Source organism: Mustelus asterias, chromosome 8 (assembly GCF_964213995.1).
Source record: "Mustelus asterias chromosome 8, sMusAst1.hap1.1, whole genome shotgun sequence".
Taxonomy (NCBI): domain Eukaryota; kingdom Metazoa; phylum Chordata; class Chondrichthyes; order Carcharhiniformes; family Triakidae; genus Mustelus; species Mustelus asterias.
The window spans coordinates 133,927,412-133,941,224 of record NC_135808.1 but is presented as its reverse complement, the minus strand read 5'-3'; the positions used below and the strand labels follow the sequence as shown (position 1 = coordinate 133,941,224).

Sequence of the window (13,813 nt, the reverse complement as noted above, 5' to 3'; positions counted from 1 at the left end):
GTGTAAGTCTGTTATGCTTGTACTGTTAAGAAGTACTTCCTCTGTGATCAGGCATCTCTTGATGAGGGGCAGCAGTTCAACTTGTCAATTTACCATGGCAACAAATTACATACCATTGTTGATGTCTCCGCTCCTTCTTCTGTGAGCCAAATCAATACAAGCACTGGCAATTTCCTCGTAATAAGAAAAATTTAATATGTAACTTTTGGCCTAAGCAGCATCACAACACATCATTATTTCTTACTCTATCGCTTAAATTCACACTCACTTTCACGATTGCAGAGGACAGATTTCTATCAACCAACGCAGCAAAGCAATTTTGAAGTTGTTCTGATTTGATAACTTTTTTAAAGATGCCTTGATATTTGGTGCAGAAAAATTGAGAATATTTAATTGTCCAGCAGGCAGCTAGATCTTTATTGCAATTTTAAAATATTACAGCAGTTAAGTTTCGTAGCTAGCCTAACAATGAGATGTTCCAGTTAGTCTCAAGATGCACAAGAGATGAGATTTTGGTGCAGGAGGTGAACTCACTTTGGTCAGAGTCTGTTATTTGAACAGTTATCAAAAGAAATGTGATTTAACCCCTCAAGTGAACAGGATGGAGTAATCACAAAGATCTTGTAGCAGTGGAGGCAATCACATATGAATGTGTCCAGAAAGAAGACACAACAAAATGGGTAGTTTGGAATCAGCAGAACCAAGTGTTGCAGATAATACAAACCATAACTTCAGAAACTTGTGTGATCTGAGCTCCTTACTGTCCCAGGCAATGCATCTTTTCCCATGCTGGAAAATTAAGCCCCATTGTCATAGGAACAGGTGGTCATTCTGGCATTTAGCTCAGGTCACCCAATATTGATTTCCCAGTTAAATAGGACAGATTGTATTCTTCATAGCTGATTAGACTAATCACTAGAGTATGCCACCGTTGCTCGATTCATAAAGTTTATAATCTCACATCAGGAATATTTTTAGTCTGCTATGATGTATATTTTGATCCTTTTTTTTATTCTGTGAAATAACTGAAATCCCAAATGTACCCCCTCTCCCCACCCCCCTCCGTGCTGCATCCAAAAAACTGCTGGATAAGATTAAATCCAGCTTCCACAAATGTGAGGGGCAAGGTTTAAAGGAGATGTACGAGGCAAGTTTTTTTTTATCCAGAGGGTGGTGGGTGCCTGGAACTTGCTGCCGGGGGAGGTAGTGGAAGCAGATACGACAGTGAGTTTTAAGGGGCATCTGGACAAATATGAATAGGATGGGAATAGAGGGATATGGTTCCCGGAAGGGTAGGGGGTTTTAGTTCAGTCGGGCAGCATGGTCGGTGCAGGCTTGGAGGGCCAAAGGGCCTGTTCCTGTGCTGTAATTTTCTTTGTTCTTATGTATAAACAATTGATTCCTTCTCATCTTTTGGTGAAATTGACCCTGAATCCATCTCAGTGATTGACCATAAGAGGACATTGGAAGGGCTTATCACACTTGTGACAGTTTAATAAAACATCTCTAGGGTTATGAGTACCGGACTATTTAGTGTCTTTTTTTTCCCCCTCAGAGTCTTTTTGCAAAGTGTCAAATGTTTTCTGCTTTTGTTGGGAAAGGTGATTTGATGTTGAGGGATGTAATTTTATTTTCAATGAAGTAGGCTTGGGTTTCTCCTCAGCACTTTCTTCTCTCTCTCCCAAGAAGGTTTCAATTTGTTTTTGATTTCACAGGCAGGGTCGGACTGTGAAGAGGATTCTCGTGAATCAAACAAAGAAAATAGCTTGGAGCTTTCTTGTGACGCAGTCAGGGAGCAGCTCACCAACAGTATTCGACAACAGTGGCGAATACTAAAAAACCACGTGGAGAAACTAGATTCTCAAGGTATGATCGACTTGTTTCTGATTGGATAGTCCAGGGCAGCAGTGTCTAATCTTTGTCTTTTGAGGGTCACTTGGGGTGAATACCATGGAATTTTGTGGTCTGCAAAGAAAGTATTAATAACAGCTAGTCCTAAACCAGGAACATTCAAACTGAGCAAATAAAGAGCCAGGAATACAAGTGCAAATAGAACCATGTGCCTGATTGCCTTGGCTTGCAGTCACTCATTGAAGTTTATTTAAAGTTTATTTATTAGTCACAAGTAAGGCTTACATTAACACTGCAAAGTTACTGTGAAATTCCCCTAGTCGCCACACTCTGGCGCCTGTTCCAGTCAATGCATCTAACCTGGCTTAAGTAATTGCACTGAATTAATTGCTGTTCTCATTTCTTTAGTTTGCGTATAGCAGAACAGGTTTTAATAATTGGGAAATATTTAAAGACAAACATTGGCAAAGTTGTTTACTAATCACTCCAAAGTTTGTCGAATCAAAAACCATTGATTATTATTGCCAAGTGACCTCCTTTGACAGCCAAAGGTTAAAGGAAAGGTTGCTCTATGTTGCAATTATTAAATCTTTATTTTTTTCAAAGGAAATTTATCCCCTTGTAATTAGAGTTCAAAAATCTAAGTTTTTGGTTTAATTTATAAATGAAAATTTATGGGGTTCACTTGTTTGCAATAACTACCCCCCCCCCCCCCCCACCCTCCCCCACCTACCCCCATCCCCATCGTAAACCGCACCAGGTTCTAGAGACTTAAACTATATGACAAGAAAGAGCACTTTAAATTATGAATTTAGAAAGCTGATTATCCATTCTAAAGGTATTAAGTCAGAAAGATAAAATGCAAAGTGTCAATTAACAGCAATTAGCCGTAATTAACAGTAAGGAGGGGAAAGCATAACTTTAACAATTGAACAGAATTCTCACCAGCCTTGACAAGATTAAAAGTTGCTCTCAGCCTCTCCATAAAGATCACACTTCTCACTCCTCTGTCTTCCATTAACACCTCTCTCTCCCCCTCACTACATACATCTTTCTCGTTACATCTCTCTCTGCCTTTCTATGTCCCGTCCTTGCCCAAATGACTTCTCAGTACGAGGGGACATAGGTTTAAGGTGGGTGGGGAAAAGTTTAGAGGAGATGTGCGAGGCAGGTTTTTTACAAAGAGGGTGGTGAATGTCTGGAAGGCGCTGCCCGGGGAGGTGGTGGGAGCAAGTACAATAGCGTAATTTAAGGATCAACTAGACAAATACATGAATAGGACGGGAATGGAAAAATAAGGACTCCGTAAGTGTATACGTTTTAGTTTAGGCAAGCAGCATGATCAGCGCAGGCTTGGAGGGCAGAAGAGCCTGTTACTGTGCTGTATTGTTCTTTTTATTTTATACCTTTAAAATATTGAAAGCCCACCTGAGCCAATTGTTGGAGAAATAGCCAATTGGTCCATAACTTGTCAATAATGAAATGAGAATTAGCTATTGATTGTCAGCTAGTGAAGCTGACATTGTCTCAACTTTAAGATGATGCTTCTTCACAATCTATAACTCGGGTCACTGTGTGGAATTTGCACGCTCTCCCCGTGTCTGCGTGGGTTTCTTCCGGGTGCCCCGGTTTCCTCCCTCACTCCAAAAATGTGCGGGTTAGGTTGACTGGCCATGCTAAATCGACCCTAGTGTCAGGGGATTAGCAAGGTAAATATGTGGGGTTACAGGAATAGGGCCTGGGTGGGATTGTGGTAGGTGCAAACCCGATGGGCCAAATGGCCTCCTTCTGCTCTGTAGGGATTCTATGATATTCGTCTTGAAGTAGGCTGGGTCTCGACCAATAATTGGTCAACATAGCTGTGTCATTTGGAGTTGAGGCTGCTTAGACAGGGGCCTATTCCATCTTCCAAGTCAAGGTTGACATTAATGTTATTTCTTTATTTTGTGGCCTGAGAAAGAATAATCTTATTCCCAGAACACTGAGTCTGTGTAAATAATCAAGTATGTTTTATAATTATAAAAGTTATAAGCATTTGTGTTCCAAATTACATTTTCAGCCTTTTTAATATATCTGTTAATGAATTACTTGCATCTACTTAACTAATCTGGCTGGCTTCCAATAATACTGGTTTAGTTTTTATTAAAATGGCTTCCATCAACTTTAGCAGAAAATGTTTCAGAGCATATTAATTAAAACTACATTATGATAGTCACACTAAAACTAGTGATTTTGAAACTACCAATTTAAAAAAATTCCTGTGAACTTGTGTATTTTGGGTCTTACAAATAAGGATGGAGTTTCTCAAACTCCCTTGGTTAGTTTAAACCTGTGGTTTTCTGAGACTGGAAGGTGAGCTAGAACCATAGAAAATTACAGCTCAGAAACAGGCCTTTTGGCCCCCCTTGTCTGTGCCGAACCATTTTTTTGCCTAGTCCCACTGACCTGCACTTGGACCATATCCCTCCACACCCCTCTCATCCATGAACCCGTCCAAGTTTTTCTTAAATGTTATCCGGCAGCTCATTCCACACTCTCACCACTCTCTGCGTGAAGAAGCCCCCCCCTAATATTCCCTTTAAACTTTTCACCTTTCACCCTTAACCCATGCCCTCTGGTTTTTTTCTCCCCTAGCCTCAGCTGTGTTTTTTTTTGAGATGTTGCTTCCTACAGTAAGTGATCTGGTCAGGATTTTCACTCAGGACATTTAGATGCTTATACTTTATGTAGACATTTGGGTCACATTGTTTACTGGGCCCTGTGTTTTGTATGGAGAAAGGTTTGCTGAGGTTTTGCTGGGCTGAAAAATGGCAAATGGAGTTTAACCCTGATAAATGTGAGGTGATTCATTTTGGTAGGACAAATTTAAATGTGGATTACAGGGTCAAAGGTAGGGTTCTGAAGACTGTGGAGGAACAGAGAGATCTTGGGGTCCATATCCACAGATCTCTAAAGGTTGCCACTCAAGTGGATAGAGCTGTGAAGAAGGCCTATAGTGTGTTAGCTTTTATTGTAAGAAGTCTCTCAACACCAGGTTAAAGTCCAGCAGGTTTATTTGGTAGCAAATACCATATGCTTTCGGAGCTTGCTGCTCCTTCGTCAGATGGAGTGGTCTCTGTTCTCCAACAGTGCACAGACACAGAAATCAAGTTACAGAATACTAATTAGAATGCAAATCTCTACAGCCAGCCAGGTCTTAAAAGGTACAGATAATGTGGTTGGAGGGAACATTAAACACAGGTTAAAGAGATGTGTATTGTCTCCAGACAGAACAGCTGGTGAGATTATGCAAGACCAGGGGCAAGCTGTGGGGGTTACTGATAGTGTGACATAAATCCAACATCCCGGTTTAGGCCGTCCTCATGTGTGCGGAACTTGGCAATCAGTTTCTGCTCAGCGACTCTGCGCTGTCGTGAAGGCTGCCTTGGAGAACGCTTACCTGAAGATCCAAGGCTGAATGCCCGTGACTGCTGAAGTGCTCCCCCACAGGTTATGCTGCAACTGTACAGGACCTTGGTGAGACCACATTTGGAATATTGTGTGCAGTTCTGGTCACCTCACTATAAGAAGGATGTGGAAGCACAGAGGAGATTTACCAGGATGCTGCCTGGTTTGGAGGGTAGGTCTTATGAGGAAAGGTTGAGGGAGCTAGGGCTGTTCTCTCTGGAGTGGAGGAGGCTGAGGGGAGACTTAATAGAGGTTTATAAAATGATGAAGGGGATAGATAGAGTGAACGTTCAAAGACTATTTCCTCGGGTGGATGGAGCTATTACAAGGGGGCATAACTATAGGGTTCATGGTGGGAGATATAGGAAGGATATCTGAGGTAGGTTCTTTACGCAGAGAGTGGTTGGGGTGTGGAATGGACTGCCTGCAGTGATAGTGGATTCAGACCCTTTAGGAACATTTAAGCGGTTGTTGGATAGGCACATGGAGCACACCAGGATGATAGGGAGTGGGATAGCTTGATCTTGGTTTCAGATAAAGCTCGGCACAATATCGTGGGCTGAAGGGCCTGTTCTGTGCTGTACTGTTCTATGCTCTATTAGGTGTTAAATATAAAGTAAGAGTCTTTCTAAAATTTAAAAGCACTGATCATTTTTTTAAATGTAGATGAAAAATGCAAAATCTTACTGCTTAAAAATACATGCAGGTGTATAGTTTATTGAACATGCCTCCAATTCATGCAGTGCTAATGGACTGAGTTTCATTTATTTGCAGCATCCTTGGTGAACTCTGGTTTTCAGGAAGATGATGAAATTATCAGCAGAGATGATCATGAGCAGGAAATTGAGAAGCTAAAGATAGAAATTCAGCAATGCAGGGATGTGATCAAAGGGCAGCAACAGCTGTTACAGGTATGGTTTAGATTTAAAAATAAATGCTTCAAATGTGTCGAGTCCATTCTGTGAGAGCAACATTACTTTTAGTATCTGGAAACCCAGCTGCTGAGCAGCGGTAACCAATTAGTGCAGTGGGGATAGAATATGAGAAAGGAAACCTTGCATTTATATAGCATCTTCCATTACCGCAAAGTCCCAGAACCCTTTTACAGCCAATGAAGTGCACTTGAAATGTAGTCACTGTTTGGTTATTTGAATGGAGTGAAACTACAGACCTCACTGCAGAGGGATCTGGATGTCCTGGTGCATAACAAATAAAGTTGGTGTGTAGGGTTGCCAAGTGGTCAGCACTGCTATCTCAACGCCAGGGACCCAGGTGTGTCTTGGGTGACTGTGTGGAGTTTGCATGCCTTCGGCGTGTCTGTGTGGGTTTCCACCGGGTGCTCCAGTTTCCTCCCACACACCAATGATGTGTTCGTTACGTAGATTGGCCGTGCTAAATTGCCCCTTAATGTCCCAAGATGTTTAGGTTAGGGGAATTAGCAGGGTAAAAATGTGGTGTTACAGGAAAAGGACCTGGATGAGATGCTCTGCCAGAGAATTGATGCATGCTTGATGGGCTGAATGGCCCCCTCTGCGCTATAGTGATACTATAGGTTCCAAAGGGGTGTGGGAGGAAGGGGCAAGTGTTGCTGCAGCTGTACAGGGCTTGAGTTACACTCTCTCTGGAGTACTGTGTACAGTTTTTAAATTAAATATATAACTACATTAGAAATAGTTCAGAGAAAGTTCACTAGGCTGATTAGTGGGATGAAAAGATTGCCTTAGGAAAGGTTGAGCAGCTTGGGCCTATATTCATTGGCGTTTAGTAGAATGAAGGCTAATCTTATTCAAACATACAAGATCTGAGAGGACTTGACTGGGAGAATGCTTCCCCTTGTGGGGGGTGGGGGGATGTCTAGAACAGAGGACACAGTTTAAAAATAAGACTGGAATGAGCATGTGTTTTTTCCTGGAGGGTTGTTAGTCTGTGGAATTCTCTTCTGCGAAAAGCAGTGGAGGCTGGCTGAGTGAATATGTTCAAGGCTGAGGTAGGTTTTTGATCGATATGGAAGGCAGACAGGAAAGTGGAATAGAGGCTAAAATCAGATCAACTATGATCTTGCCAAGTGGTGGAGCAGGCTTGAGGGGCTGAATAGCCTACTTGCGCTGTTAATTCTTGTGTTCTAATAGATAAGAAGCGAGATTATGTGTTACATAAGTTGCTGACTTTATTTGGAACCTGAAAGGAATTCTACTTATTTGCTTCCCTTCCCCCAGCACCTTTCACACTTCTTCGGGGTAAAATGTTTTGTACATTTCAGAGGGAGTAATTCAGCAGTTTACTTTGTACTTATGATGTTGCCAGGGTGCCCAGTGTGGATGCAAGTTCTTTCCTTCTGGTTGGAAGGTATGATGTGTCACACAGACCTGCAACTGGGCCATATGGTCAACTTTTAAAATTTACCTTCTTATTTAGAAGTCTGAATGTTTTAAAAGTCTAATCTAACAAGGGGTGTCAAGGGTTATGGTTAACAGACATGAAAGTGAAGTTAAGGCCACGATCAGATTGGCAACGACATTGAACCTGCTCCATCGTTCAATGTGTCAAATGACCCACTCTTTCCTTCGATCTTGTAAGTTCAGTGGAATGGGGCTGATGGGCTGCCACCTGATTTTACATTCAGATCGGCAGTAGTTTTGGTGGTACCTCAGTCATCAGTGAAAGAAGGAAAATTTTGTACACTGGGGCATATGAAAGATTTCTTCACTCTTCTGACTGAACACTGAACTGTTGCAATGGAACTGTAACAGCAATTTTTTTTATTTTCTTGCCATTGATAAATTTGACACTCTGACTCATTAGCATTTATACTTACACTATGTAAACATAAGTTGCTGCATTTAATATAGTAAAACATCCTCAGGGCACTTCATGGGAGCATTATAGAATACAACTCGACACTGCGCCACATGAAGAGGTATTAGCTGACTAAAAGCTTGGTTACCAAATGTACATCACAGAAATGGGCCAAATTCACTCTGTTGCTGCCCCAAGTAGCTGGAATTCAGCTACTCCAGCAATTCAGTTATAGATCGTTTGCATACAGCCATGTATTGCTTCATTATGTGAGGGACTGCAAATATAGCTAATCAGTTTTTAAAAGGTATTGACTTTTTAAGAAATTTAAAGAAAAGTCTACTTGAACCAGTCACCCTTTTTCAAATGTGAAGGTTATTCATGCACCTTCTTTCCAAAGCAACAGCTTAATGTCCAGTGTGATGATGAAACAGCTGTATTAGTGCGAGACTGCTACTTGCTCGAGGAGAAGGAGCGATTGAAAGAAGAATGGAGACTATTTAATGATCAGAAGAAAAACTTTGAAAGAGAGAGAAGGAACTTTACAGAAGCAGCTATTCGACTGGGACATGAGGTAGCCCTTCTTGGTGATTTTATTTTTGTCCGTCTCCATGTAGAATGATGTTACTCCAGCCAATTTATAGACCACTTGAAACAGATTCTGCCCCTTAACGTAGTTTGGCATTGCTGTGAAAACTGCATTTTTGTTGTGAAACACATGCTTTTTGTAAGTTGGGTGAAAACCCTGAGCATTTACCTTGATCATTTTTGTTCCAAAATCATTTTGCATAGATCATTTGATACGATAGCACAATAAAATTAGCTGCCTTGCGACATGCAGAAAGGTTTTGTAGATTCCTGAAATCGGCAGTCACATCCAATGATATAATCTCCAGCCGTCTTGAAATGGCAGAAATGAAATTATAAATTGCAACTGCGCGTGCTTCTGCCAATCCTGTGTTACAAACCGGACCGGCACGGATATTGTAAAATTCTTTTTTCTTGAAACCAGTGCATGATATATAATTGGCAGGATAATTTTCTTTTCTAGTTCTGGAATAAGAAAAGCTTCATCATTTTCTATCTTGTTTATGAAGGGAATACATTTCACATTTATGAAGCTAATACACAAATGTAGTATTTACAAGAATATTTAGTCAGGCTGTTGCACGTTGATTTTGCAGCTGTGGGAGGAATGCAGTGATGCATTCAGAAGGGGCATATTGTAAGCTGTTTCTATTTGTGTCTGCAGAGGAAGGGCTTTGAGGAAGAACGAGCCACCTGGTTGAAGCAGCAGTTTTTGAACATGGCTCCTTTTGTGGAGAGTAAAAGGCCAAAAATAATGAAGCCACAAAGTGCCTTGTCTATCAGTAAGTTTTTTTAAACCATGATAGAAAGTGATGCCTTGCCCCACTGAGCTGCTTCCTCTAATACCTCTGAATTAGCTAATGCTTAGATTCTGTTTTATTCCTCAAGTGCTTTCTCGTTGGATTATTTTTTTCCCTATAGTGTGCTGACTGGGATGATATTTTTTTTTGTCTCCCTCGGCAGTTTGCTTGACCAACCTTGAGTTAATTCTCCAAAACTTACAAATACCAAGGAGCATACCTGCCCACTTATTTTCGTGAGAACAAAGCAAATCATCACATCTGTACACTTACTCAACCCATCCCAGCTGGACACAATCCAATCATGACAGTTATTGATTACATACAATACATATCGATCCAATGAAATTAGTAACTAGGCATAAAAGCATATTACTGCGGATGCTGGAATCTGAAACAGAAAATGCTGGAAAATCTCAGGTCTGACTGCATCTGTAGAGAGAGAATAGAGCCAACGTTTCTGTTGTAGTAACTAGGCACGATGATCTGCTCGGACAGCCCTAGACCATCCCAAGACATTTACCAGTGACCTTATCAACTGTCCCTGAGCCTTCACTGAATCCCTTTTCTCAACACATCCTTATCTCTGATATGTCTGTACTGCGAGCAGTCTCTCAGAGCAGCTGCCTGTGTGCTGATAGGAGAGGCCTTCCTCAGCAATTTGAATGGTCCATGACTGTGTCCTTAGTAACTGAATAGCCATAGGAAAGTGGTCAAGTTGCCTAAACCCCATGATGCTTTATATAATGCTTAGTGACACTCCATTAACATAATGTCTATATGTAGGTAGTGTGTGTATATATACGCAGGTGCCTCAGCCTTGGCCCACTCTAACAATGCCCACAGCTGAACTTCCTGCCAACATTCAAACATTTGTAAAAGAGCATGGCAGCTTCTAATCCAGTTCCTTCCAAATGTAAACATTGCGCATATCTGTATTTTCTCCACACTGGGTACTTTTAACTTTCAAGAGTTTCATACATCCTCTTAAACCATGAGTTTTGGTCTAAATGAAAAGTAATATTTCATTTGGTATATCTCATGTAACAATCGAACTAGGTTTTCACGGATCAATACCCAAACGTTTGAGAAACACAGTATAATCTAGGCATTGTTAATGATTCACTTTCACTGTAAACTATAAATGCTCAATGGAAATGAATACTGCTAAATAAATGCTTAAAACATTACACTTAAGATTTGTTTTTATTCAAATTAGCACAGTGGTTAGCACTGCTGCTTCACAGTGCCAGGGACCCAGGTTTGACTCCCGGCTTGGGTCACTGTCTGTGCAGAGTCTGCATGTTCTCCCAGTCTCTGCGTGAGTTTCCTCCGGGTGTTCCGGTTTCAAAGAACAAAGAAAATTACAGCACAGGAACAGGCCCTCCAAACCTACATCAACCATGCCGCCCGACTTAACTAAAACCCCTTACCCTTCCGGGGACCATATCCCTCTATTCCCATCTTATTCATGTATTTGTCAAGACGCCCCTTAAATGTCACTCTCGTATCTGCTTTCACTGCCTCCCCTGGCAACGAGTTCCAGGCACCCACTATCCTCTGTGTAAAAACATCTGTCTTGTACATCTCCTTTAAACCTTGCCCCTCGCATCTTAAACCTAGTAATTGACTCTTCCACCCTGGGGCAAAAACATCTGACTAGCCACTCTGTCCATGCCCCTCATAATCTTGTAGACTTCTTTCAGGTCACCCCTCAACTTCCGTCATTCCAGTGAGAACAAACTAGTTTCTCCAAACTCTCCTCATAGCTGATGCCTTCCATACTGGGCAACATCCTGGTAAATCTTTTTGGTACCCTCTCCAAAGCCTCTACATCCTTCTGGTAGTGTGGCAACAGAATTGAACACTATATTCCAAGTGCGGCCTCACTAAGTTTCTAGAAAACTGCAACGTGACTTACTAACTTTTAAACTCAATGCCCCGGCCGATGAAAGCAAGCATGCCATATGCCTTCTTGACTATCTTCTCCACCTGCACTGCCACTTTCAGTGACCTGTGTACCTGTACACCCAGATCCCTTTGCCTATCAATACTCTTAAAGGTTCTGCCATTTACTGTATATTTCCTATCTGTATTAGACCTTCCAAAATGCATTACCTCACATTTATCGGGATTAAACTCCTGTCCGCCCAAGTCTCCAACCGATCTATATCCTGCTGTATCCTCCTGAGGGTCCTCATCGCTATCTGCAAATCCACCAACCTTTGTAATCAATCCAGTTACATTTTCCTCTAAATCATCAAACAACAAAGGTTCCAGCACTGATCCCTGAGGCATGCCACTTGTCACAGCCCTCCATTCAGAAATGCACCCTTCCACTGCTTCTTTGACCGAGCCAGTTTTGTATCCATCTTGCCAGCTCATCTCTGATTCCATGCGACTTCACCTTCTGCACCAGTCTGCCATGAGGGACCTTGTCAAAGGCCTTACTGAAGTCATGTAGACAACATCCACTGCCCTACCCTCATCGATCATCTTTGTCACTTCCTCGCAAAGCTCGATCAAGTTAGTGAGACATGACCTCCCCTTCACAAAACCATGTTCCCTCTCACTAATACATCCACTTATTTCCAAGTGGGAATAAATCCTGTTTCGAAGAATCCTCTCCAATAATTTCCCTATCACTGACGTAAGGCTCACTGGCCTGTAATTATCTGGATTATTCTTGCTACCCTTCTTAAACAAAGGAACAACATTGGCTATTCTCCAATCCTCTGGGACCTCTCCTGTAGTGGAGATGCCGGCGTTGGACTGGGGTAAACACAGTAAGAAGTTTAACAACACCAGGTTAAAGTCCAACAGGTTTATTTGGTAGCAAAAGCCACAAGCTTTCGGAGCTCCAAGCCCCTTCTTCAGGTGAGTGGGAATTCTGTTCACAAACAGGGCATATAAAGACACAGACTCAATTTACATGAATAATGGTTGGAATGCGAATACTTACAACTAATCAAGTCTTTAAGATACAAACAACGTGAATGGAGAGAGCATCAGGACAGGCTAAAAAGATGTGTATTGTCTCCAGACAAGACAGCCAGTGAAACTCTGCAGATCCAGGCAAGCTGTGGGGGGTTACAAATAGTGTGACATGAACCCAATATCCCGGTTGAGGCCGTCCTCATGTGTGCGGAACTTGGCTATCAGTTTCTGCTCAGCGACTCTGCGCCGTCGTGTCGTGAAGGCCGCCTTGGAGAACGCTTACCCGAATATCAGAGGCCGAATGCCCGTGACCGCTGAAGTGCTCCCCAACAGGAAGAGAACAGTCTTGCCTGGTGATTGTCGAGCGGTGTTCATTCATCCGTTGTCGCAGCGTCGTCATAGTTTCCCCAATGTACCATGCCTCGGGACATCCTTTCCTGCAGCGTATCAGGTAGACAACGTTGGCCGAGTTGCAAGAGTATGTACCGTGTACCTGGTGGATGGTGTTCTCATGTGAGATGATGGCATCCGTGTCGATGGTCCGGCATGTCTTGCAGAGGTTGCTGTGGCAGGGTTGTGTGGTGTCGTGGTCACTGTTCCCCTGAAGGCTGGGTAGTTTGCTGCGGACAATGGTCTGTTTGAGGTTGTGCGGTTATTTGAAGGCAAGAAGTGAGGGTGTGGGGATGGCCTTGGCGAACTGTTCGTCTTCTTCAATGACATGTTGAAGGCTCCGGAGGAGATGCCGTAGCTTCTCCGCTCCAGGGAAGTACTGGACGATGGCGAGATGTTAGTCTTCATCAATGATATGTTGAAGGCTCCGGAGGAGATGCCGTAGCTCCGCTCCGCTCCTCAACCGGGATATTGGGTTCATGTCACACTATGTGTAACCCCCACAGCTTGCCTGGACCTGCAGAGTTTCACTGGCTGTCTTGTCTGGAGACAATACACATCTTTTTAGCCTGTCTTGATGCTCTCTCCATTCACGTTGTTTCTATCTTAAAGACTTGATTAGCTGTAAGTATTCTCATTCCAACCATTATTCATGTAAATTGAGTCTGTGTCTTTATATGCCCTGTTTGTGAACAGAATTCCCACTCGCCTGAAGAAGGGGCTTGGAGCTCCGAAAGCTTGTGCGGCTTTTGCTACCAAATAAACCTGTTGGACTTTAACCTGGTGTTGTTAAACTTCTTACTGTGTTTACCTCTCCTGTAGCCAGTGAGGATACAAAGATTTCTCTCAAGGCCCCAGCAATTTCCTCCCTTGCCTCTCTCAGTATTCTGGGGTATATCCCATCAGGCCCTGGGGACTTGTCCTCCCACAGTCTGAAAGATGTGCTGGTTAGGTGTATTGGCCATGCTAAATTCTCCCTCAGTGTACCCGAACAGGCGCCGGAC

At 42.6% G+C, this 13,813-nt stretch overlaps 2 protein-coding genes across 5 annotated transcripts in view; both read left to right on the top strand.

The window, feature by feature from the left end:
• LOC144497572 (mucolipin-2-like) overlaps nt 1-13,813 on the top strand; it is a 411,267-nt gene that overhangs the window by 341,302 nt on the left and 56,152 nt on the right. The window lies entirely within an intron of this gene.
• ssx2ipa (synovial sarcoma, X breakpoint 2 interacting protein a) overlaps nt 1-13,813 on the top strand; it is a 71,768-nt gene that overhangs the window by 55,789 nt on the left and 2,166 nt on the right. For 3 of the 4 annotated variants that reach the window (XR_013498561.1, XM_078218998.1, XM_078218999.1), the window contains exons 9-12: nt 1,716-1,866; nt 6,073-6,209; nt 8,495-8,668; nt 9,347-9,464. Coding sequence is in view for 3 of the 4 variants with exons in the window: in XM_078218998.1 (XP_078075124.1) it covers nt 1,716-1,866; nt 6,073-6,209; nt 8,495-8,668; nt 9,347-9,464 (580 nt within the window). In the remaining variant the exon portion in view is untranslated. The remainder of the gene's footprint in view (nt 1-1,715; nt 1,867-6,072; nt 6,210-8,494; nt 8,669-9,346; nt 9,465-13,813) is intronic. The other variant, XM_078218997.1, reaches the window with a different exon arrangement.